The sequence below is a fragment of the Antennarius striatus genome, chromosome 1, assembly GCF_040054535.1.
Source record: "Antennarius striatus isolate MH-2024 chromosome 1, ASM4005453v1, whole genome shotgun sequence".
Taxonomy (NCBI): domain Eukaryota; kingdom Metazoa; phylum Chordata; class Actinopteri; order Lophiiformes; family Antennariidae; genus Antennarius; species Antennarius striatus.
Genome location: NC_090776.1, coordinates 12,301,463 through 12,328,676, shown reverse-complemented (window position 1 = coordinate 12,328,676; position 27,214 = coordinate 12,301,463). Strand labels below are relative to the sequence as shown.

Genomic DNA, 27,214 nt, shown 5'->3' with positions numbered 1-27,214 from the left:
TATTTGTGTAGTCGACTCTTGCATGTGTAGGCACTTTTCCTGTGATGTTAAGTTCTTATAATTGTAAATGATCTTTTGTGCTGCTGTAGTTACCATTAGGTAGGTATGAACGGCTAAGTGCAAATGGACCTAGAGTGGGTTTGTGGTCTTGTTCTGGGCTAGTAAGGAGCAGGAAGTGGTTTAGGAACATTTTTCCACACCAAGATGAAAAAAAAAAATCTCCCTCCCCAGTGCAGCATTATCACCATTATCACTATACAGTATACAGTGCGCCCTCGCGCATCAAAGCTCGTGACTTTACCTCATCGCGGATTTTTGGTAGGCAGTCACGTGATACAGTACGCGCATTCTATTGGTTGACGGCATCCGGAAGTGCGGTATGTTCCGTTAGTCTCGGAGTTACGTGAGACACAAAAGTGCTTTAAACAGTCGGTAAGAGTGTGGGAAAAGGTAATACAGACAGAAGGTGGTTTAATATCAGTATGGGGAGGGTTCATAAAGGTTTACGTTACCATAAATAATAACAAATAGTTTGTCGCTCTATCGTGGAATTCGTTAATTGCGGGTGGTTCCTGGAATGCATTAACTACGAGGAACGAGGACGCACTGTACGTTCTACCCAGTGGCTCCACTGTTATAGGGATTATTTAAAAAAGATTTGATAATTAAATTCATCATTGCTAATCATTCCTAAATTTAATCTGGCTGCTGTTTGGCAGCGTTTGTGCGCATGCATGTTTCTGTATGTGTGCCTTTCTGTATAATAAAGTTTATCTGGCCTGGAAAAGCACGGTTGAAACTTTATCGACATTGATTTTGTTTTTCAGTTGCCTATAGTCATTTTTATTTCTTCAAATATTTCAGTTTAATATTGCAAACAACTTCACAACATACAAAATGAATATTATTAACCCAGAAACATGTCAATGAATAAATTATATATATATATATATATATATATATATATATATATATATATATAATGTTTTAAATATATATCTCGTCCTCTTGTGGGGATAAAAAAATAAACAGCAAAGCTTTGACAACAGCACCTTGACATAGTATGTAATTCCAACATTACCTTGAGAAGTTTAGAACAGTAAACAGATAAATTACTTGAGAGGAAAACTGTTTTCTGCTGAATATGTAATGGAATGTTTTTAGTCAGCATCATATCATTTTTTTTTTTTTGTAAGTGGAGAATTTCTCAATTCACAATTGAAGCAGCATGCAAGCTTTTGAAGATAGAACTGTCCTCTCTCTTTCCTTGCCTGTTTTTTTTTCCTTCATTTTTTTTTAAATTCTTGGCAACGAAAACAAATCACAATGTCTTGAGGAATGTGATATAGTAATTTAAACTGGGCGCAAAATGACTGATCAGATTTTTTTAATTGTTTACAAGGTCATGAATATGTTCAATAAATAGACTGTAGTATTACTTTTACTGTATAAACTTCATCTTTTTTTACATGCAGTCCATAAAATTTTCATTTGACGGAATAATTTACCCTGTTATGTATATATACAAATAGATATTTTCTCTTTATTCTCTTTTTTAAACTCTTCAATAAAATCTATACATTTTATACACTATCTCCCTCTTTTAATGGTCAATGTGCATACACATGAAGTGTCTATCCTTATAAACCGCCAGCCGATCTTCTTTTTGCTATCCATGGTAAGCGCTCGCACGTAGGACTGGGTTGTCCTGCATTGGGAATTATAATGCCGCTTGTCTATTCCTCTGCAGCCCTCCTTCGTGTACCCCATGGGATTGCATTTGGTCTCATAAAAGTACTGCTTCAGTTGGCCATTGGGGACAGGGACCTTTTCCATGACGGTAACTGTCTGCCCAGACATGTCTATTGCCGTCTTTTTATCCACAGCTGTCACCCACTGGCTAATACTGTCACACACGCTGAGCTCTCCACGCCGTGAGGGATCGGAGTGTCGCCGCACCCTCATGGACATGTTAGCGGCATCCAGATAGTTTTTGTATTCCTCCAGAAGAAAGAGCAACGGCGGCTCCAAAGGCACTTGGTTGCTGATCATCACACGTGAGTCGTACAGGTCAACATCCTTGGCTTCCGTGGTGACCACAGAGGACGGGCCCCCACCACCACCACCCTCTCTCTTATCAGCCCCCTGTCCCAGCTGCGCCGCCTCTCCATCCACCTCCAGGAGCTCCTCTATCACCTGCTCAAACGTGTCTGTGAGGGAGGGCAGCTCCCCACGCTGGCCCGGCCCGCCCTCGCTCTGTGGAGTCCCGTGGCCTCGGGGGGCCGTTGCAGCGGCGCCCAAGTAGCCTTCAGTCCGATGGCCCCGCATGCCCGGGGCGTCTCTCAGGGGCGCAGCTCTCATGCAACTGAAGTATGAAATAACCATAGTAAGGAACAGGATGGTCATCACTCTTCTAACCTGGTGGAACTGGAGGGGGAGACAGAACACAAGACAAGGGGTGGGGGGACAAGTGGGTCAGTTGAAGAGCATTTTCCACAAAGTTGGCTCATTCTTGATCCACAATGCACCACTCAAGCCGGTCCTGTCATTTCGGCCCGCTCCTCTTTTTCCCCTAAGCCAACAAGCGAGCCAGAAGCTCCGGAATAATTACAAATGATTTGTTTTTTTTACGACTAAACTGATATTTGCACAGTATCATTGGTGTTTTCAATTTGTTGACAAACTGTAAGCATTCTATTCCTATGTGAGGTCTGGCTTAGATTTTTATTTGTTGGCAGCGACGCACAAAAGCTGTGCTGAGCATCAGAGAGATCGCTTATTACAAAAGACACCATTACACAAACATTACACAAATAGATGTCATTACATCCACACAGCTTTGGTAATATTTACGAGCTTTTCTTATTGAAGTGTTAAGAAGACAGTACATCATTTCTTCCTCTTGGGGTCTGTCAATCAAAACAAGATGGAAGTTGCATGTAAAACAAACCAAGGTGGATAAAAAAATCAACCTGACACTTGGTGAATGAGGCGCGTTGTGTTTCGTGTGCTTCCATCCAACTGTGTTCTCGAAGGCGACAGGTAATCCAAAGTGAAACTCACACTAACCTCAAATAAAAATGTGTTGTTATTTTTCTTTTGGAACATTGTTGGGAATGTTTAGGATGATGTAAGGTGACAAACAAATAAAATCTAACAGTGTATGTGGTCATTTTTAGATGATTTAAGGTGTAAATGAACCAAAGTCTGTCTCCAACCTGGTAATTTTCATCCGTCCGCACCTGAATCATTGTGTTGTGTTGTTGTGTTGTGTTCCTTAAGGCTTCTAGTTGTCTAAACCAATGTATTGTGTAATAAATCCATCCTTGAATTGACCGGTGGAAGCATCCGGGTGGGTAAACTGTGAGAAAAGCGGTGGTTGTGTTGACAAAAGGATGGTTGTGTTTGTTTGAAGAGATCATGTGTTAGCTTTTCACTATTACCCCATCCCGGTCTGTGTTTTCACTCTGACGCTGACCCTTACCCTCATGGATATTGATGCGATCCTGTCTTTAGTGCTGCCGGGTCAGGGTGTGGCCTGGTGGAAATACCGTACACCCCCTAACCTTTAAAATGCTCTAAAACTCACAGCGAATTGAGCCGGTAGACATCCAACAGTCCCATATATGTAAAAAAAAAAAAAGACGCAAACATAATGAAAAGACAAAAAATCGACGACTCGCTTTCCACAGAGGCTCATTTAAAAATAGCCCGACCGAGGCTTTGACTGCAGTCGGCATGTCCCGACTTGATACAGGAAAACACTGAGAGCAAACACACCCCAGCCTCCACTTTGGACGGACACGAGGACCTTTCTAATAGGTAGGAACGACACCCCCCCCCCTGCCCCACCCCCACCTTAAAAGCATTTGTTTCCTTCTTAATTGGTATCTGGGGCCGTGGCTCCAATTGACCAACAACATGGAGACGGGCATAGAGAGATCTCATCTAAAAATAGATGTGCTGGAAATCTCACAGTCAGAATATCTCATCCTTCTTCTTAATGAGCCACTCATTCCCTGAGCTCTGTGACTTACTCTTCCACTGTGTGTGTGTGTGTGTGTGTGTGTGTGTGTGTGTGTGTGTGTGTGTGTGTGTGTGTGTGTGTGTGTGTGTGTGTGTGTGTGTGTGTGTGTGTGTTAGAGGGAGGGTATGGGAAGGGGCTGGATGTATGTTTGCAGGAAGATGGGGGTATTTTTTTCTTCTCACCAATTAAAACTACAATGAGGACAAAGCCAAGAATAAGGAGTTCATTATCAGTGTTGTGTGTGTGTGTGTGTGTGTGTGTGTGTGTGTGTGTGTGTGTGTGTGTGTGTGTGTGTTTGTGTAGCGTACAGACGTGAGCTCTTATCCCTTCAATACTGTTAAAGTTTTCCTTCCAGCAAGAATTTCTATGAGGATTCCCAGCAAAGAAAAAGCGTGTAGGTTTATGGGATCCAGGCCAGTCACGAGCTTTATGTGTAGGATGTATTTAGGCTGATATTATTATCAGCTTCACGCTCAAATGGTTCCACTTCCTCATGAAGGAAATGAAGGCAGAGAGCTGATTACTGTTTGGCGTCAAACTTCGTGCTGGAAATGGTGCAGACGAAGAGTGCTGCATCTTCCGTAACAGACCACAGGGGTAATATTGCAGTAGCAAGGGGGGGTGGAGAGAGTGCCAGCGTCATTTCGCAGCATAACAACCACAGATGACGTCTCTTACAGGTCTCCATAGGGGAGAGGATGGAGGGGAAAGAGGTTGCTGGGGGTAATGCCACTCAACGGCGCGCAATTACATGCCATTCCCCGGGTATCCTCACACCGGGAACAACAAATGATTTTATTTGTATCTCTGTGATTTCCTGTTTCCATCAGGGCAATCAATATGGCTCATGCTCTCAATCAACATCCTGTTAAAATGCAATAAAGCCAATGAATCATTTAATTGCTGTGGGACTGGCGGAGAATCTCTGGCTTTTATCTACGAGAGGCTAAATGTGACAACTGATTGGTTTGCTCTTCTTTTATACATCCAGTAAAGGAATATTTGATTGTGAACTGCCGAGTATCACTGTTAATAAAGAGGCGGCTCATGAGATTAATGCAACCGATGGAATAATAAAGCCAGGAAGGAACTATATATAGTTATATGAAAGAATATATGGATCTTCATTAAAGATCTTTATTCCATTATAAACACAAAGAAGTGTCTGAGCACATTTCTATCTACTTAGACTTTTATTTCTGTCTAGATTCTTCAAAACATTTAATGAAATCCAGTAACTTCCCACCAACCCAGCTGCGTCACGGCCTTCCAAGTATGACAGCTCTTTAGACCAAACACGTAAATCACTTAACATGGACTGGAGGAGGATAAAGCCCTGCAATAACCGCTGCTCAAACACGCCTTTATTCATGACAATCCATCTAGAGCATGAAACACCCGGAACAATAGCAGCAGGTGAGTGCGCGGACTGGCGTCTGCTGTTGGGCTTTGACGTTTCCAGATGACCACCTGTTCATCCGCTTTCAGGACACGATATGTAACTTACCCTCACCTTTATTCTTTTTTTTTTTTTTTTTTTTTGCCAGGTGGGGATTAAAGTGATAAATGCGTCCTTTGAGAGATGCTGAAAAGTTTCTCTCACGCATGAATAGACAAGCATGGCACAGTCATAAAAAGGCTCCTAGCCGTGCGTATTGGCTTCATCCTCACCAGAAAACAAAAATATTACTATTTCACCATCACTTTTTAGCAAGAAAACGCGTCACCCATGGCAACAACTGATCTCTGCTTCTACTGTTCCCTAAAGGCCATCCTTTTTTTGTTGTTGTTAAATTCCTCCAGAACAGTGTTGGCAGGAGCTACTTTCTCCTGCAACATGTTTTGTCATGTTCAACATATAGCGCAATGCCAAACTAACAAAGTAAAACATATGGTGCACAATATCAAAATTTGTACCAGAGGTTTGCCCCAATGCAGCACTTGAAAGAGGCAATTAAGAGTCATCTGCAGTAGTGGCTGACACATGTGGGAGCTTGCTACCTTGAGCTCTGCTTTCCATTTGACACGGTTTCAGAGCACGTATACCAACACATAAGCACCTCTAAGGGATTATATCTGCCCCCACCCCAACCACCAGGCCGATCCCACCTCCTGCCACAGAAAGCATTGCGTTCAGGCGGCTGTTGAGTGATCCGGGCTTGTCAAACTGGGCCGCGGCTTCCCTTCCGTTTCCCGCCCTGCGCGCCACAGCGGACGAGCGCAATAAGGATAAAAAGGACAAGAACACGCAGACATCAAAGCTGCACATTTCCAGTTGCAGTCTTACCACTGACGGTTCGATTAACCCATGAATCAGCAACCCTGAAACCGAACACCGACCGACAAGACGGGCAACTCTCATTGAAACACGCTGCAGTTCCTGGCTGTGGCCACTAGATGGCGCATGAGACCATGAAATAATAAGAGCCGCTTCTTTTTCCCTCCCTCCACCTTCCCCTCATCACTCTTTCCCTCCCTTTTTATGATAGATAGATAGATAGATAGATAGATAGATAGATAGATAGATAGATAGATAGATAGATAGATAGATAGATAGATAGATAGATAGATAGATAGATAGATAGATAGATAGATAGATAGATAGATAGATAGATAGATAGATAGATAGATAGATAGATGAAATGTGTCATACTCTGGACGCAGTAGCAGTTTTGGTTTTGCGTAATTGTAAACAGGTTATTAAATTCACTATGCGGTGGGTCCATTTAGTCGCAATATGGCCCTGATTTACATTTTTGGAAAGTGTATCAGGAATTCATCTTGAAACCATCATCTAACAAGCCCTGGTCTGCTATGATCCGGATATACTCTTGGCCAACATATTTTCACACGAAGCTGTCACAAATGAGCTGTGTTTTCCACCACCCTATAAATGTGACTTTATTTTCTTCATACTGGCCTGTAATTTGAAGTTATTCAGTGCGAGCGTACAACACACCAACAAGTAGACGCAACAGTCTATCTTGGCCAACGTAGATGGGCGTTTAGGTTCTCGGGTTTCCTATAAAGTCTTAATGAGTTCATCAAAGTTTTTTTTTTTTTCCCCTCTCTGAAGAAAAAAAAATAAATTAAAACGAATAATAAAAAAAACCTGTCTGGGCTTTTATTTGTGTTTGTTCACAGTACAGGATATTAAAGGCAGCACGTATAGACCGGTTATTTGGGGACGTAAGCTGCCCTTAAACGTTCAGACGTGGCTGATTTCATCCACAAAGACACTGGAGTGTTTCCACTTTGTTGTTTACGACAGATACTACTGAGAAGTCCCATTACTCAGACTGCCCCGATAATGAAACTGTCTTTTTTTTCCTCCCTCCTCTAGATTACATCTGCCAAGCCTCGCTCTGGCCTGGAAACCCAATCAACATAATAACTCCGTTTTTTATTAATGAACGACGGGATAAGGTTACGCATATCCCCTCTCAGGCTGTTCGCAGGATAACCGGACTTGATCGAGCTACTTTTAGTCCCCCCCACCTCCTCCTCCTCCTCAACTCCCTCCCATCACCACACACACACACACACACACACACACACACACACACACACACACACACACACACACACACACACACACACATACACAAACACACCTTTCCTCTTCCTCACGCAGCATCAATCAAACAAACAAACAAACAAACAAACAAACAAACAAACTCCACCAACAAAAAGAGCTGAAAACAGGTTTACGCACACGTACCTTCTACTGTCCAGTCGTAAAGCAGACCATTCAACAGGACAGTCGTGTCATCTGGGGATGTTCTGGACAACTCCCTGAGTAAATGTGAGCTACTTCAGCGATATTTGTCCCTCCTCAGTGCTCTCCCGACAAGCTTCGGGGATATCTCTTCAGCTTTTGGAGCAAATAGATTAAATTATTGATGGTGGAAATTGCATGGATGAGGTAATGCGCTCCCATGGCTGTACGGTTCCTTTGGAGATCGTCTGAAACACAAGTTGTGGTCGCATGCTTGAAAGGCAGCGGAAGCAAGCGACGAGATGAGAGAAGCTCTGGAGCTCAAATGTGGAGCCTCTTTGCAACTACAGTAACTTTACTACACAATGACGCTGCAACATGTGACCCGCCGCTGGCTGGCTGGTGGCCACACAACTCCTGTTTAAGCAGCCCCGAGGCGGAACTATTAATGCGCTTTCAGTGTGCATTATCTGCTGTTGTTTGCAGCCTGCATGCACAACATAATGTCTGGCATTGTATAGAAAGCACAAGCGGACGCTTCTGCACTTCCGTGTTGTGTTGTTTGTTTGTTTGTTTGTTTGTTTGTTTGTTTTTTTGCGCACTGGAGCTGAAGAGGTGGGCGCATTTTTTTAAAGGTTTTTTTTTTTTTTGCGCGTCTTGGCGAAGTACATCGCCAAGTACATGTAGTGCCTTTTTAAAGGATGACAAACTGAAACATGTCTTGCGATAAAGATGATAGAATTGATCAGATTTCGTAGAGAAACTGGTTGTTTGATCAGAATGTGATCCAAGCAGCTCGAGTCTTTATACAAATCTATTCCCCTACATCCTTGGTAGTCTAAGAATAAGCCTCACCATGAAATGAAGATTATACAATCTGCAATTATGAGTCATTTCTATTACTGTATATATAAAGGGAATATCTATTTTTAGGAGGCTTTTTAAAAAAAAATAAATACAACAACTGAACGGGAGGATGTGAAGTTAACAGAACATGCTTTCTCCACAACAGATGGATGACACCCCTGCAAGTCCTCTGAAGTCCAGCGACCAGCTTTCACAGGTTATCATTACCAAATGTCAGCTAAAACAAACATGGTTCAATCATGTACAGGCAGCACTTTGAGGATGAAACTGCTTTACCCCTCCTTCAGCCCCCCCCCCCTCCCCTAGTTTCCCCTCTTTGGGAACAATTTGGGAGCAATTCAACCCCTTAATGACGTAGAATTCAAATAAAAAACGTCAGTGGAGTCACAACCTTTTTTCATCGGCGATGAACATTTTGGAAACTCCACCTCTGATGAAAACAAGAGCATAATGGGGGAAATAGCAGCTCATTATCCTTGCGACTTGGCCCTCCTCCAGTGCAAAGATTTATTGTGATGTGTGTGTTTTTTGGCCATTGCAATTCTTCTCTGAATGAGCTTATATGAGCTGCATAGCTCTTGTTTGGCATGCAGCAGCATCGGAGTGGATGCTCACACCTGCTTAATGAGTCACTCCCACCTCCAACACACCCGGGGACATGCCAAGATAGATATAGCCCTCCCCTAAGGCTCACAGGAGGTGAGGGCAAACTCTGGATGACAAAGAGTTGCATCAGCAATCACTGAGCGACATGACTCCAAAGAGGATATAAAATGCACACTGCTCAAGGGGGCTGTTCCAAACAAATAATTCATAAATAAATCACTTGGCATCTCATTAGAAGAGCAAAAACAACAACATGGTCTGTTTCATTTCTGCAAATACAACACTACTGAAGGTGGACTGTCAAGGGAGGGCTCTGTGAGTGTGACTGAAGCTTTCAGGACTGGATTTCTGAATGAAAATAGCAAAATGTCGAACAGCTGGGAGAGGAAAAAGGAGCTGCGAGCAGACTTAGGATCTGTTTGACTCGTCTGTCTGCGGGGTCAAGCGTCGGCCTGTTGGAAGCCAACCGGGAGTCTTTTTTCTGAAAACTTAGAAACAACTATTTCATCTGAGCTGAGGTGTAAGATTTCTTCTGGTTTAAGATTTCTCGTGGCTGTGCCAGTAACAATGACTTCAAACTATCTGAGGTGTTGGTAATGAAACCTTTTATCTTTCCATGCTAATGTGGTGACTTTCTACAGGGTCTAATCAGACCTCTGATGGAGAAAGGCACGGGAACAGTTGGGTCTCCTCGCATCTTCCCCACAAACAACCTTTATTTGTGTTTTTTTTTTTTTTTTGTAGCACCACAAAAGAAACAGCTGCTGACAACACAACACAACAAAACACAACACAACACACTTGTATAACCTTTCAAGGCTTCTCCCTTTCAAATGCAGCGTGACGCTGACAGGTCCGCACTGCCGAGAGCTTCTCTTATAGAGATTTAGCTCCTTGTGCAAAAAGAGGAATCGTGCAACACACACCAAATGACATTTTGTGTAAAAAGTCATTTGAGAGGACATAAGAAAAGGAGATGAGGGTATGCTGATCAAAAGAAGAATGGCATCGCACCTTCAAGCAGCAAACACGTCAAACCAAGCTTTGTGTGTGTGTGTGTGTGTGTGTGTGTGTGTGTGTGTGTGTGAATGGATGACGTCAAACGAGAGACAAGGAGAACAGTTGAGAAAACTCCAGACTGGTGAATGGGTAAACTGAATGCAGGGTTGTTGTTTTTTTTTATAATCAGACGCTGGAGAGGCTTCAATCTCGTCTCTCCTGTGATGTCATAACCTTCATTCTGATCACATGACACCCTCAGAAGATCCTCCTGAAAGCTTAAACACATGTAGCGGCGACACACTCATCCGAACGTCAACACGATTTCACCAGCAGCACAGACTGTAAATCAGTCCACAGCCTATGAAGCCTCTCTCTGTCTGTCTGACTCTTTTCTTGCCTTTTGCCTCCCCCCCCCCTCTCCTCTCCTCCCCTTTCCTTCCTCCCCTCCCACCCCCTCCCACCCCAATCCAATATCACCACAGCATCAATAACCTTTCCAAGGTTCACTGCTGGAGGACAACACACTAATCATGACACAAAATTACTTCACAATGCTGAAATATTTGGTCCAACTCAGACAGAAGGTTTTTTTTTTTTGTGTTTGTTTTTTTTTTTTTTTTCTATATCCGCTACACAAATGAGGCTGCAGACAAAATTGTATCAGCGGCTTGAAATTGTCTCCCGTTTGGTTTAATATGACACATCCTGCAAGATTGAGTCTCTTTTTTTTTTTTTTTTTCAATGAACTTACAGGAATAACAAACGATCCTTTTGAAGAAGATGAAAAAAATAAAAAATAAGATCTACAAGGAAGTTGTTTTTTTTTTTTTTCTGACATCCTGCATGAGTTTTATTTTGTCGAGGGTTTGATTGGATTCACAGCATGTCCACACACCTCAATGGTTTGCCGGCAAAAGTACACACATTTACATTTGATCGAACATTTCCTCTCCCCACACACACATGCGCACGCACATGCACGCGCCGGTCGGGCGCGCACACGCACGGCAACAACACGTGCACGCGCCAATGAGCGTCATGGAACCTTGTATCCCCGCAGTGATCCGAGATGTCTGTAACAAACAGAATAACTTTGTCTTCTATGAGGATTAGAATAAAAAAATAAAATAAAATAACATTAAAATAATACCCCAATCACGTCACGGTGACGAAAACTGATCAATAAAGGCTCATTGGAACCCCCCCCCACCCTCTTGCCTCCATCCACCCCCCACTCCCACGCCCCCACACCCGCCCTAACTCGCTTAAACAAGGCTGTCAATTGGATGAAGGTGTCGGCTACGCAAATGATGGTGGAGGTGACGTCGGCGGGTAACGTAGCCTAAATTTCCATAATGATTAGGATAATTAATTTTCGTCCTAAATATATCACGACACCTCCCCCCCCCCCGCCCTCCCAAGGAGTGACAAAGATTGCTGCAACGCCTTACAAATCAATAGCCTGTTTATAATTTATATTAGATCACCATCTTGGATAAATAGAAAAGTGAAACATTTCATGAATGAAATGAATGAAAGGACTATATATAAAAAAAAAGGTAAAGGCCAATCCGAGTTTAATTAAAAGGCAATTTTGTTATTTATATTTAAAGGAAATTTATTCTTAATTTTGAAAACCAGATTTAGCACAAAATCCTTTTAGCGCCTCAAAGTGCACGAATTGATCGCAACGGAATGAACGACACACACACACACACACACACACACACACACACACACACACACACACACACACACACACACACACACACACACGCAGGCGCGCGCGCACGCTCGACACGCACATACATTTACATGATAGGAAAAAAAAAGACAGCAAACATTCTAGCTATAGGAAACGATCTAATGTTCTATTAACGTTGATTTCTTTTCTTTTTTTTTAATAATCTCATCCGGGCAAATCTTTTTTTTTTTTTCCGTTTTAGTAAACAGGCCTATCGGGAAGAAAAATCATCAGATGTTTGCGATGAAAACCTACCATCAGGTTTGTTATTGACGCCCACCCCAACTCTGCAGAGCTGAGAGTGCAGAGAGAGAGAGAGAGAGAGAGAGAGAGAGAGAGAGGGGGGGAGAGAGAGAGAGAGAGAGAGAGAGAGAGAGAGAGAGAGAGAGAGAGAGAGAGAGAGAGAGAGAGAGAGGGGGGAGATTCTCGGTAAAGATAACACACGCGGAGACGCACGCACATGCGGGCGCACGCAGGCGCACACCCGCACACACACCCGAGCAGCCCCATTTATGGACTGATCCGCTGACGTACATTGCAGAAAAGTGCTATAAAAAAACCTTCATACATACAAAGTGTGTCGTGCCACCCCACAGACCCCTCCTAACCCGCCTCCGCTCATCCCTCCTCCTCCACCCAACACGCCCACGCCCACATAATCCCACGTCTCGGTTAGGAAAAAAATCATAATAATAGAAATACTGCTACATGCCCAAAAAAAATGAGTATTATGCAAAGAAATTATCCCGTTTTTAAATGAAATACAACCGGAAAAGAGCCTTGCATAAAAGAGACGCGACTCTCTGGCGGCGTCTGGGAATAAAAAGACAAATATTTAATTGAAGTATTTTACTTCTATCCCTCCTCGATTTTAAAATCAAATAAAACGCTCACGTTTCGTTGGATAAATTATTGATTCATAATAATAATAATAAAGCTATTGGTGGTATTGATAAACCAGACAAAGAGGCTCTTCTCGTGGCTACGCAGCCTTTGGACAATTAAAGAAGCATTTTTATCAGCATAATGAAAAATATTTTTTGGTGTTGATGTCTTTCAAAATGAGAGGTAATATTCTATAATACATATAAACCGGTTTGAGCGCATCATTACGGGGGGGGGGGGCGGGGGGCGACCGAAAATGTTTAACGGAGATGTCAAAGCATCCAAAAACAATTAGGAATTCATTCGTTCGGAGTATTTATTTGGAAATGCAGCCTACGAGAAGGGGGGGGCGGCGGAGTCTTGATTAAAACAGGACTACTGCTGGGCATTGGAGGTGGGGGTGGGGGTGAGGGGGGGGGGAGGTATTCTCTTCTCATGCATTTGTTTTGCCTCGCAATTGCTCCGTCCTGAATCAGAAATCTTAAATCTTTGACCAGAGGAAAGAAGAAAAAAAAGAAGAAGCCGAAAAAGGAGGGAGTGTGTGAGAGGGAGAGATGAGAGAGAGATGGGGGGAGAGGGAGAGAGAGAGGAAAGAGACAATATCCACCGCTTCTGCATCAGTGCGAGACGAATTTTTAAGCTACAAATCCTTCAGGATAGGAAATAAAATCCCAGAGCTGTTTGGTGTGACGAACATCTACATCTAACAGCAACACGTGACGCGTTTCAGGCGTGTCGCAAATTGAAATAAAAGTGAGAGAGAGGGGGGGGGGGTGGAGAGAGAGAGAGAGAGGGGGAGGGAGAGAGAGGGAGAGAGGGAGAGGAAACAAATTGACGCCTCTCGAACAATTGCACATCAAGCCATCTTATCTCTCCATCACGTTCAGCAGTAACATCTGTCCGTGGATGCGGCTCTAGCCACGCCCATCTTCAACGTAATGTTACCCGGGAATGATGGAGCAAAGTGTGTCCTGTCAACCCGACAGGCTTGGACAGAAAAAAAACACACACACACAAAAAAAAAAAGACACGAGTCAAAGCGATTAAGAGTCAATTCATTTTTTTTTGTGTGTGGTTTTTTTTTTTTGTGTGTGTGTGTCTCTCACACATGATTCATCCGTGGCCCGCTCCTGGTAGGACGACACGGAGCCGCGCCTGGACAAAGAAGGGAGGGGGGATGGGGGGGGGTAGGGGAGCAGGTGAAGTGAAAAGCACCTTATGAATGAAACCGTGGAGCGGACGTAGTAAAAACACAAGTGATTTGATGGCGATGACGGGGAGGAGGAGGAGGAGGAGGAGGAAGGGGGGGGTGATGGAGGGAGGAGGGAGTGGTGGTGGTGGTGGTGGTGGTGGTGAGGGGGGGGGGGGGTAAAGTGTAGGGCTATTTTTGGTCGATAACAAAATCCAGAGGGTTTGAAAGAAGAAGGAAAAAAAAAGCACGAATGCAGCAGAGCAAACAAGAAAATACATCCAGATAGATAGATAGATAGATAGATAGATAGATAGATAGATAGATAGATAGATAGATAGATAGATAGATAGATAGATAGATAGATAGATAGATAGATAGATGATAGATGGATGCATGGATGGATGGATGGATGGATGGATGGATGTGCAGCAGCTTCATGCAGGCTGGAAGCATCACTGCAGCGTCTAAGTTCCATATTGGGAGCATGATTAGGCACAACGCAACGATTACGCAAATTATGTTGCAGCAGGCAGTGTTCGGAAACTCCAGAAACGCATCCCAAAAAAAAAAAAAAAAATTGAAATAAAAAAAAAAGCTCCGTTTAAAAAACAAACAATCCCCGACACACACACACACACACACGAAAAAAAAAGTTCATCCGAATGCGGACGCCTGGCCACGGTATTTTATAAATAGACATCGGGTTCAAATTTAGAAGGAATAAGACGGTCTGGGAGATATTGGCCACCCGGATCGGGTTTCGTATCGGAGATATTTCGGTCACTGATGGCCACAATAAAAGCACCGATAGGGCGAAGGATGCATGCTGTAGTTCTAAAAGACGAAGTTAGAAGAGAGGAGCTATCCCCCCCCTCTCCAAAAAAAAAAAAAAAAAAAAAAAAAGCTGGTAAAAGACGACAGGAACAGAAGAGTGACATGGAAACAATGGATTGTGCTCTTACCTTTACGAGGGCTGACAACCACTGCATGCGTGGTTAGATCTCCGCGACCAAGACTTGCATGTCCCAAAGTTTAACGCAGTGTGTATGTGTGTGTGTGTGTGTGTGTGTGTGTGTGTGTGTGTGTGTGTGTGTGTGTGTGTGTGTGTAGGGGGGGGGGGTTATAAGATACCCAGAATATTGTGTGCAGACGACCTAACAATTTCAACTTTCACAATGCTCTGTAAAAGCACATCTCAAAGCACGAAGTCTTTTTTTTGTGTGTGTTATTGTTTGTTTTTAAATGGAAAGCGATTTTCTTTTTTTCCTCTCCTATATATATATATATAATATATATATATGTATATATATACATATATATATATATATATACATATATATATATTATTTTTTTAATTTGCCTTTTTTTTCTCTCGGTCTTTCGTATCCCGTTAAATTTCCATTTACAGACCACAGGCGCCCTCAGAATAAGCTTACCAAAAGTTGAAAAAACAATCCAAGGTTTGGCAAAGGGGGCTGGGAAAAGAGAGAAAGAGAGTTGGCGTCCACTCGGCGTTTTAGTCCATGCACGACTCCGGTGCCTCTGTCCAACGTGCTGAAAGCATAACACAGTCAGGGTAACTATGAAGGGTCAAGAAATTATAGACTTTGTTTGAGCGCCCACTTTAAACTGTTTTTTTTTTTTTTTTTGTACTGCTGCTTCCCCGCGTCTCGTCACGTGTATTCCTTGTCTTTGCCAAACCGGTCCTTTTTAATATTTGATCACATGTTGGTCGGACATTTCCTTTCCCAGATAACAGACACCTATATCACAAACGCCGGTTCGATTCAGAGTAGTCGCCTAAAAATACTTCCCCCCCCACCACCACCACCACCACCACCACCCCTCCACTCTCTCTCACGCCGAATTACAACCGGCACCGCTCGCACTGATCCCTATTGTTCCTTCGTGTGTCATGCTTTATGGCAAGTGTCAGGAAAAACAAAAACCCCAAGGAAAACCTAAGTGGCACATGTTGCTTTAAAAACATGGACACGCCACAAAAAGAACATACATACATACATGCATAAAATATAAAGCCCCTCGCTGCCAATACACACACACTCACACACACACACACACAGAGAGAGAGAGAGAGAGAGAGAGAGAGAGAGACCTCAGCCTACATCCCATCCACACATTGCGCGCAGACACAATGCAATAATTCCTTACCTCTCTCTCACTGTACCGGCATATCCAAGAAAATGCCACAACAATCTTGTTTCACACAAGCTTTGTGAACACCAGCCTCATCAAACATGGGTCTCGATACTGAGTTACTCAAGTAAAGCATCTGAGTCCAACCCTTCCAAGCAATGCGTTCCCTTTGACTAAAACAGCAAGCACGACTATTTACCGGTAATCCTCCGTTATATATATATATATATATATGCCGTGTGTTTTCCATTTTTTGCTATACTTACCATTTTTTTCTCTCGCCCCCCCCCTACGCTGTCCTGGAGATAGAAGTGTCTTAATATCCACTCACTCCAACAGATGCTGGTAGGTAATGTGTCTTGTTTGAAGTCATCATATGAGAACTTCTGCTGTGCTCAGTAGATCGCCCACCACTCCGCTGACTTATGAATCTAATAACCCTTTTCCAATATCTCAGGCAACACCTCGGTGGCTCCACACTAAAAGACAAATATCATCAAGCCCCGGTTGTCACTAAAGCTTGAACACATATACGTAACACCCCACGCCAGGACAAACGCCATCAGGGGGTCTTACGTGATTGAAATAAGCGACGGCGATCCAAGTTTATGGAGATACTATTTCCCTGAGAGATCAGTATGGTCAACGATTCAACACCTTTAAATCAGCATCGGGGATCCAAACGACACACACACACACACACACACACACACACCAAATAAATAATAAGAATGATAATAATAATAATTTAAAAAAAAAAAAGAAAAGAAAAAAGAAATGCACATTTATCCATATCGTGTATTTATGGGTTATGGGCTCACCGTTTGGCCTATTTAGAAAGAAATGGTCATTTCGATTCATCAAATAAGGACGATACACCCCGCCAGATCGCTTTTTACGCAAACAAATAGCAAATTAATAGCGCCCCTACGTCTGGCTGTCAAGTTGAGGAACTTGTTGCTGCTTAAAAAAAAAAAAGAAACCCATCTCCACCCTTTTTCTTTTCTTGTTTTTAATTCTTTTTTTTTTTTCTTTTTTTTGAAACACTCCAAATATACTTACATTGTAAAATTCTGACAAGGATGCTGCCTTTTTTTTCCCCCCACCCTTGGACAGATATCAGAGAAATAGATCTTTTTTGTTGTTGTTGTTGTTGTTTTTGTTCCTCCAAAACAACTTAATCCACGTCCTCCAGAGGCGTAATCACACCGAGAGAGAGAGAGCGAGTAAAGCCGGGAATGACACTTTTTTTTTTCTTCTTTTTTTCCTGTCAAGAAATATCTGGAAGTTCAAAAGCAAAATCCGTTTTCAGTAAAATTCCATCTATTGCACCACCAACACTCAGCCATCTGATTGTTATGCAGTGACAAAGCGCTGTGCTTGCAAGTGAAGCCCAAAATGTACGAAGTAAAATGAGTAATACTGTAGATGATGTTTTGTCTGACTTCTTGCCAGCATTTCAAAACTTTATACAGTGTTTGTGAGGAACGTGTCATGCTTGTGTAATAAATTGACTCTTTTTTCTTTCTTTTTTTTTTTTTTTTTGGTCATAGTTTATGGAAATCACTCCGCATAGGTGGCGCGTAATTAGAACCTGTAGGCGTGCGTCTGCAAAGACAATCCATGATTTCTCTCTCTCTCTCTCTCTCTCTCTCTCTCTCTCTCTCTCTCTCTCTCTCACAAAGCTTAAAAAAAAAAAGAAGAGCTGCTCATCCAAGTGTTTGGGTACACTCGGTGCCCTTCAGACCTGTCACTTGGGACACAGATCTCCACGCGTGGATCAGAACAGAACGTTTAACCGGGGTCGTGGAGGGGTATTCTCTCTTACGCATGGATAGAAAAATGACTTTAAATAGTCCACATATTTCTGATAAGTGTGTGTGTGTGTGTGTGTGTGTGTGTGTGTGTGTGTGTTTGTGTGTGTGTTGGGGGGGGGGGGTTAGATTTCTCTGTTATCAGCGTCACTCCGTCAATATTGTGCCAACAAAACTTCTATGTCTGAACCTCCTCATCCATAACTGCGCATTGCTCTCTCTCTGTCATCTTGCTTGTAGAGGAAGACGCAAACGTTTTTAGTTTGCAGTTTTTGTCAATACATTTCTGTCTCAAAAACACAAGATGGCATAATCAGATAAAATTCGAATGCTTTTTTAAATTCTAAATATAATCTGCCAAGAAAGATGCACATCTCAACACACACAACACACACACACACACACACACACACACACACACACACACACACACACACACACACACACACACACACACACACACACACACACACACACACACACACACACACACACACACACACCACACAGGCAACAAGTGCTGCATTTCAGAGCCACACATAGCTTATTATCCTTGAACTCCCTCCTCTAAATGTAAGCTTTTCACACGGTGGCCACTCATCAAAGGCGACTAATAAAAGAGAGTGACGTAAAGAGAGAGGTAACACATATCAGCTCGGTGGGGACGGCATGCTGTGGATGAACAATTCCTTTCATTCACTTCTAATGATGAAATGATCAGGATGTCTGTATCCCATCAACTCCGGGGCTCCTACCATCATCCTACTCTCAGTCCTTTTTGCTTCCTGACGTGGTAAACTTGACTTGCTCCTACTTGTGATGTTGTTAACACTTCCTCTGCTCCCACAGCTTTTCACAGACTCTGTTACTGACTCATGCTCCTCCCTTTACCACTATCCGTGTCACCCCACACGTTCTTCACCACAATATCTTATGGCTGAGTTCGAGGTCACAGATCAATCACTTCACCCCCAGCCGCCACCCGCCACCGCCCCATCCTGGCCTGAATATGACTTCCCATGACATTTTGCTCTGCGGTCTGGTGCGATACTTCACCTCCTTTGAGCGTACTCTCGGAAGTTTTAAGTATTTGAGTGAAATATTTTCTGGTGGAGGGAGTGTTATTAAAATGTCTAGCCAACGGGCTCAACCGGGGGATAAATATGAAGATGAGTTTTGTACCATTATGATCTTTGTGGTCTGTGAAAAAAAATCCCGAGATTTGTATCGATACTGATATTCATTAGAAGCAATAAACCCAGCAAAGAAGATGCATGATGTAAGAATAATAGCTGTAACAGTCGCAGTTCTGTTTTTTATTTGTTGGTTCATTTCCACTTGTTGTCATTTGGGGTGCAACTGTCTTCCCCCAAAAGCTGCAACCTTCCTTTAAGACACGATCGCATACGATTTAATCCCCTCCAGACAAGATGACAACAATGCCCAGCTTCAGCTTCTCAAATGACGACAGTTCAAAATGAATCACGCACAAAAGGTAGCGTTAAAGCCATTTTAACATAGTAGTCATCATACCTCCCTGTATACGTCTGGTAATTACATTTGGGCCCTGTTTGGTCTCTGGAATCATTACTAAAATGTAGTGTGCAAGCCTAAATTTTGAGTCTATCAGCACTTTCCCCCGCCTCGCTGTAATGACAACTATTAAGCGAAGATGCGTATCATTATTCTGTCTTAATCTCTGCTCCATAAATATTGATAACAAGAGTCCCACGTCATGTGTTACTAGTACGAGCTGTTAAAAATAGAAGGTCGGCTGATGGCAGGTTATCTCTTACTGTCAGATCCCAATGTACACCCCCCACCCCACCCCCACCCCCCCACCGCCACTGCCACATCATGTATCTACAGGAAGTTGAGCAGACGAAAACAACAAATACTCTAATTATATGGCAGTAAATCAAGCCTCCATACCTCATGGCGCTTTAATTCCCCCTTTAACAGTCCAATAAAATGTAGTTTGCAAAAATAAATAAAGAAACCACATATATAATGTATTGATTCATGTCTTGATTCATAATTTCCTCTTTCTACATCTGTCTTTCCCTGGTGCAGTTTCGTAATATCTCTGTGGAATGTGGAATTAACTATCAAACTCTATCTGTGACTCAGAGCTTGGGTCTTCAGAAGGTATTGCAGCCCGTTAAGAATCATCCCACTGCCACCATACTTCAGTCTGACGGCGAGTGGGGCGTTTGTGCTAATTTCGCTGTTCTATGTATAGTTGTGACGGACAGGGTCAGGATGGATGGTATTTGGGTTGCCCCAGTGGCTTAGCAGACTGGAATTGAACTGAATGTGCCGGTGGGATATCGAGGGTTTCTGTCTGGTTTTGCTGCGTGCAGAATCATCCATCTCTTTAAAGCAGTCATGTAAATTCTGCTTCGGTGCCCAAGGTAAAGAAACCTGGAGAGATGGGTGTGACATAAAAGAACAAATGTCCAAACTCCGTCTAACCCCCATCTGCTTGACAGCCGTTCACTACCTGACCTGCTTGGGCGAATTTATGGAATCTGGGTCTGCCACAAGAAGCAAAGAAAAAAAGGAGACTAATACACACAAGAAAATAGATTTAAAGTACCTATAACATTGTGGGGAAGTTTAATTTGTTGGTCAACAAGAAAAATGAACAGAGAAATATGTATCCGAAACTTGTCTCAGATCTAATATTGCCCCAGGACTGATTGGAATGATTGCGATACATTTTAATTCTGCAGAGTGGTGCACTGGAATGAGATTGTGTGCCAGTGTTTGTGTAAGCTTGAATGTCTATGGAGTGGTGCAAATTTGAATAGATGTATTTGCATCTTGTTGCTTAGCCAAAGGCATTATTGGTTCCCAGAGGTAGTGACCTGAAATTTTGCATGTACTGCAACTCTGCAAATGGTTGCCCCTTTATGCTAAGCCAAACATCGCTCAGTAGAACTATGAGGACTGACCTTTAGTGCAACACATGCACGCTATATGTAACACACTCTAATGGAAATGGTGGTGTTTGATGTTTGTCTCTCCTTCTTAACTCCAGGAGAAAGACAGTGTTGTCTGTCCTCATTTGGAGCATGATGGTTTAGGTTGTTTTGTGGTATTTTAGTCGTTTATCCAGTTTGCACCACAAGGAGAGCTAAAGGGTGCAAAATGCGATGCAACGACCAAAGAGATGAGTGAAATATCCAGTGCAGGGTGATTTTTTTTAATAGCATGCATTTGTACAGAAGTTATCGTGCAACAATGCAGCATGCAGACTTGGGATGTAGGTGTCAGATTGTGGGTTCAGATATTATGTATGAGTGCTCGGTCCAACGCCGCTGAGGTGGACTGAAGCGGCGCAGGCCATTGACCTCATACCAAATTTCAGAACTGGTCACCGAGCTGTCGGATTTCTTTTTCTTTGGAGACGAAATCACAGGTTTCATTAGTTCTGTCAGAGCATTTTGGAGTATACATTTCAAGCCTAACCTTGAGCCGTTGTTCATAAGTTGCTGTTAGTATCTGGTGTAAGACAACTTTAAATTATAAACTCAGAAAAGGTCACGGATGTTGCAAATACATCAGCCGCTGCTCAGGCTCTGATTTTTCAGTATTTTTCAATGGCAGCCATCCTTCTTGACCCCTAATCTCAAACGCCTAGAAGATGAATTCAGTCTTTATCTGCTTAAGTGCTTATTGGTGCACAGGAATTGATGGGGCAAGAGTTGTCAGTTACTTTCTGGTTTGTTTTTTTTGTTTTTTTGCTGCTTGTCTGATATAAAAGATAGCAACAGCAGCCTGCAGAGGAGACGGAGGCTTGTGACTTGGAAGCTGGCAGTTCAAATCCCTGGACTGACTGACGAAAGCTGTGTAGGGAAGCGACACTGTGCTCTGCCTCAACAGCAACTGTCAAAGTGCTGTTGCACAGAGCCACTGAAGTCCCACCGGTTCAGTAACAATGGTGAAAGACTGTGGCAGCTACGCTGGGAAGCTCCCAGGTGTGACTGTGTGAACTTTCTGTTCCCCTTGTCTGGTTAATTTACTGATTTTAATAATGTGGATGTTTGGATTTTCACTCAAAGGTTTGCTAAGAAAACACAAAGCAACATCTGGATGTTTGAATGGAAAGCCAAGTTATGTAAAAAAAAAAAAAAAAAGCTGGTGTTGTGGAAGTAAAACTATAACTTGAGGTGGAAATCTTTAAAGATTTAATCTACATATTGAGAAGCCGTTCTGGACGTTCTGATTACATCACAAAATCTTAATATGTTTAACAAATGCCTTAAAACTATATTTGAAGAAACAATATACTCTTAAGTGGGCCTTTTGTCAAGTATGTTTCTTCTGTTTTGACCTCAATCCATCAATTATTGATTTCAGATCACACAACGTCATTTCCTTTAACTTAGAAATAAATCCAGGAATGAAAAAAATGGATTGGAATATTCAAAATAATACTTGGTGGTTAATTTTTCTATGGGTTAAACTGAGAGGAGATATTTTATTTCTACTTCTTTTACTGTTTTAAAGAGCTTTTGATTAGAACACAGTGAACATATTGAATAAACTAATACATTTTCTGAATTTGAGAAATCAAACAATTTCCTGGCTCAAATGGAAAGTTGAATAATTCCCACAATCCACGGGGATAGCTAGACCATCTGGATTTATATCATCCTGAAAGTAGCCAAGATGATAGAAGCCTACTGTAGATATTGGTGTCAGAGTCGATGACAGCTAATAATTAGCAGCGCTACAGTCACTTTTGTGTAAACATAAATATCTTCAGATTAATTAATCTGAACCAGAACAACTTGACCTTATAAAGAGGAGGGGTTCAAAGCAAAAGTCAAACTTTCAGATCGATGTATCATCCACCTCTTTATTCTTTATCGAATTATTCTGATCACAAAACCTGGACAAACTGTCACGTGATCAGGTGACATTTTCTCATATCTGAACCCCACGCCCCCAACCAACGGCCATCAAAACACCTCATCTGCACAATAAAGTCTAGCGAGATTACTCAGACAGACAGTAGGCCCAAAATTAAGGTCTTAAAGGGGATAAAAGGTTTGCAGTGAATGGTGAGGGAATTGTTTAAGGTAACACAAAGGGGTTGCATATGTTGGCGAGGGACATATCCCCGCCAAAGTTCCTGTATACATCAAAGGGCTGTCTCAACTAAAAGCACACTTGTCAGAGGTGAACAAACTGCCTCCTTTGTGCCTTTTAGCAGCCAAAAGTCAGGCACACAAAGCCGTTGGATGTACGACACTGCAAAGAAGACACACTATTCAGATGACATGCTTGACTCTCTGGTGGTTTGCTGTGTGCTTTTGTCTGTCCTGACCAGGACAGATATATAATATCACTGGATCAAAATCCTTTCAGTTCCTTTTACTGCCTGTTAAAGACTCCCGTTACATTCCCTCCCCCATACACCCCACTATTCTTTCTTTTCTTAAACAAAGTCAACTTGATGAAGCCTGATAACACTTGCAGCCCCCAGGCCTAAATGACCAGAAATGAGTCTCGGGTTCGTTCAGGTTTTTGCACAGACAGGGGTCAAATGGACTGGATACGCTTTACTTTTGGCGTTCCTTTTCGTTAAACATCTGTCAGCTGCATCTTTTAAATTCCTGCAACATAAACCATTATTACTTGGGACAGTTTCTCCATTCCAACAAAATATAATAAAGTAGTTTTCTGCCCAGACATTGACCAAATGAAGACTCGTCAAACCTACATCATAATCATTCCATTGATGCTATAGAGGTTGCTTGTGTAATATACTAACTCTGTAACTAATTAAGATGCAGATCATTTCCTCTCTTTTGAGAAGAATTTATAAAATGAAAAACAGTGAAAAATGCCACTGTTTCCTATATTGGGAGTTGACATAAATTGCCTGTTTTGTCGAAACAACAGTCAATAAACCAAACACATTACATTAATTTTCACACAAAATCTGAAAAAAGAAGCAAATATTTTCATGTGAGGAGCTGGAAACAGTATATTTTGAAAATTGGAAGAAGAATCGACAATTTTTTCTGGATTATTTTCTGCTCTAATGTTTGATGATGGCTTTTTGTTCCAATGTTTTCATGAGCAATAAACACATCATTTACAGTGGTATTACATAATTCATAGTAGTACAACAGAATTCATGGTGATAAATTATTTACATCGGTAATTTACAAAGGAATTTACAAATTTACATCTACAAATTTACACAGGACGGGAACCCACAGGTTCCCGTCCTGTGGGTGAGGACCCCTTGAGAAACTGGTGGAGTAAATCTGATGGTCTCCTGACGAGAACGTTCTTAATCCATTCTCTGCCGCCTGATATCACATTAGAGCATCTCAGGCCAAAAACAAACAGCCACATTAGTCAAACTTCCCTCCATTAATTATGTTGATCTCCACAAACCCAACAGCTGCAGTGACAAAAAAGTATTTTTAACTTGAAGGTGGTCGTAAACGCAGTTCATTCAGATCAGGCAGAAACTAAATAAAAGTCACCAAAATGTCAGGGTTAGTATTTCCACTCTTTCACCAATCACAGACTCTGGTAAGGTTGCAATAAACCATTAATTCCCTTAGTTTTATGATTGCACTTTATTGCTCTGCATGCCGTTTTTCCCTAAAGTACATTAGTAACATATTCAGCTTGTTAAGGAGCTCTTTCTTTGACCTGCCAAGTGACGTAAATTGGTGTAATGCAATGATTAGTTTTTTAGCTATTCTTATAACGATACATTAAGTTTGATGGCTTCAGATGACTTTGAATTCCTTGAGTTGAACTCCTTGAGCGGCACGGTGCCATCGTGGTTCTACAATTGCTGTGTGGGAGGATCAGGCGGAGCAGATGGACAGAGTCGCTGCTTGGCGACTGACAGTTGTTAAAAGCTGGGGAGCTCTGGAGGAGAGAGCTGGGGCCAGAGCCAGAACTTCTGGAGGAATAAACACCATGGAGTTGTGCTGAAATGGTCTCCACTGTGACATGGAGTCCAGCACCAGCGGGAGGAGTGCTGAGGGTTTGTATTTTAAGTGTTTCACATCAGAAAGTGGATTTGTCATTTTAACTTCTCAACCTGTCTGCAGCATTATGATGTGCTGTTCGTTTTAACTGCTGACTAGAGGACAGTTTTGGGCAAGTTACTTGGAAACAGTGGTGAGCTAAGCTAGCAGTGACTGCACACTAAAGAAGGCTTTGCTACACAAAGAAAAATGTAATAAACTGGTGCTACGTTGAAGCTCATTTCTTTCGCTCTGAACAAAATGGTATCTCAATTATCAATAGTAAAACGTTCACTTAAACAGATAGCTGCATCCTCCACTCCAACTACCACGCCCCCAAAAAAGACCATCATATAATAAAGTACAAAAACAGGTACATGATGCAAGCATCATCCAACATCATCATCATCATCATCATCATCATCATCATCATCATCATCATCATCATCATCATCATCATCATCATCATCATCATCATCATCATCAGTGGTGTCCCTGCGCCCGACCTTCAGAAATGCTTGGGAGAAACTGGTTATGTAGACAACCACCCAACTTGATCAATAAAAGAATTGATCTGCTTATGAGGTGTTTTAGAAGAACCAGTGATGACCCCACCATGCTGCTGATAGAAGTAGTTCAACTCGTCAGAAAGAACCGAAGTGTGTGGTGAAAGCTAAGTTCAGTCAGAAGCCAGACAGAACACAAACACACAGGTGCACACAATCGCAGACACAGTTGGTACTTGCCATTGCTGGCTAGTTTACAGCTAATGTATAGGTATTCTGGGTATTCAGGGATGAGTAAAATCCACACAGTGAACCTCAAACAATTAATGGAAGGTAGAAAATTTGCTTCCTTTTCTGTCTGAACAAGCTATTAATCCTTATGAACACAGGGAGGAACAGCGGTTTCACAGGGAGGAACTCACATGCACTAGCATGCACAAGTGGCCAGATGGGCTATCAAAACAAAGAACAGCTAGCTCGGATTACAATACACACAGAGGGAGTGTGACTTTATCCTTAGCTCAGGACAACATTACTTCTCTATATCTTTACATGAGCAGTAATTATTTACTGCTGTCAAAAGAGTAGCTACAAGTTCCTGTTAATTTCAGTACAAAAAATACGGTTCAGACTGACGAAACTGATTTTTTTGTAAATATGCACTCATTCCGAACTTAAGCCTGCAACACAATTTCCAAAAAGTTGAGACAGGGCCATCCTCTGTCTTTCAACAAAACTGTCAAGAGTTTGACAAGTGACAACCTGAATTGTTTGAACTTGAGAACTTCTTGCTCGTTATAGCTTGATGTGCAATCTGGTTCCATTGCCATACTTGGCGCACTGTATATTTTCAGGGAAAAGACATACAGACCTCGTGCAGGTTTGTCTACTTGCCTGTTTTCTTTCAGAAACTGCACAGTCAGCATCTGTGCAGGATGTGGTTAGGTGCTACGTTATGATGCACAAGATATCCATGCAATGGGCACTATTACAGCCCTGCACCATCATAGACACTGATGAATGCTGTCTTAACACCAGCACGGACCAGTTACTGCTAGACTAGACTACCCATCATCCCTTCTACCACATCATGCTATCAATATTTTGAAGGCATCAACCAGTTTTAGGATTGACCGCATCGTCGTTCCTATTTCAGACGCAGATTCAGCTATTTTAACTGCTGACTGGACAGGATCAGTCCAACCAATGGGCCCTGCATCTGCAGCTAATTTTCACAGTGGGTTTTTGTTCATATGACATTTTGGACATCCAGATTCCAAGATCATAGACCTCTCTTCAAATCTGCAATCAGCGATTCTGACATTATTTTGCAGTTCAAGGAGCACCACTACATACCAATCATGTACTGTTAATGGTGTCCAACTTCAGTTTCAACCTGTTCAACAAGTACAGTAAGCACAAGTTGCTTTAAAGATTGCCATGAAGTTCAAGACGAGACTATCAGGACCTCCAAGAATTGTTGAAAATGAGTGAAATTGTAGACAGGACATTGGGAAAACTACATGAGAATGTTGTCAAGCATGTACATTCCCGACTACTGTCAGCAAAAATAGAAAGAGAACCACTTCAGTATTACACATCATCGAGGAACAAAGTCTACACTGGTAAAAGCAGCTCACCTGCCCACTAAGGTACGTACAATCCTGATCCACAGAAGCTGTGGTT

The 27,214-nt window shown here is 42.3% G+C and overlaps 1 protein-coding gene across 3 annotated transcripts; it reads right to left on the bottom strand.

The window, feature by feature from the left end:
* Window positions 1-998: 998 nt before the first annotated feature.
* Window positions 999-17,487, bottom strand: bdnf (brain-derived neurotrophic factor). 3 transcript variants are annotated; one of them, XM_068312876.1, is made up of 3 exons: window positions 17,261-17,487; window positions 15,478-15,595; window positions 999-2,427 (listed from the first exon to the last, which is right to left on the bottom strand). In XM_068312876.1, the coding sequence occupies exon 3, from the start codon at window positions 2,404-2,406 to the stop codon at window positions 1,591-1,593; it is 816 nt and encodes a 271-aa protein (XP_068168977.1). In that variant the 5' UTR covers window positions 2,407-2,427; window positions 15,478-15,595; window positions 17,261-17,487; the 3' UTR covers window positions 999-1,590. The 3 variants fall into 3 exon arrangements, with proteins under 3 accessions (XP_068168977.1, XP_068168959.1, XP_068168968.1); XM_068312858.1 differs by lacking the exons at window positions 15,478-15,595; window positions 17,261-17,487 and adding an exon at window positions 15,004-15,022; XM_068312867.1 differs by lacking the exons at window positions 15,478-15,595; window positions 17,261-17,487 and adding an exon at window positions 7,749-8,064.
* Between the last annotated feature and the right edge of the window lie 9,727 nt (window positions 17,488-27,214).

Coding starts and splice junctions, on each gene's coding strand:
- bdnf (XM_068312876.1), bottom strand. CDS start 2,406: ATGACCATCCTGTTCCTTACTATGGTTATTTCATACTTCAGTTGCATG.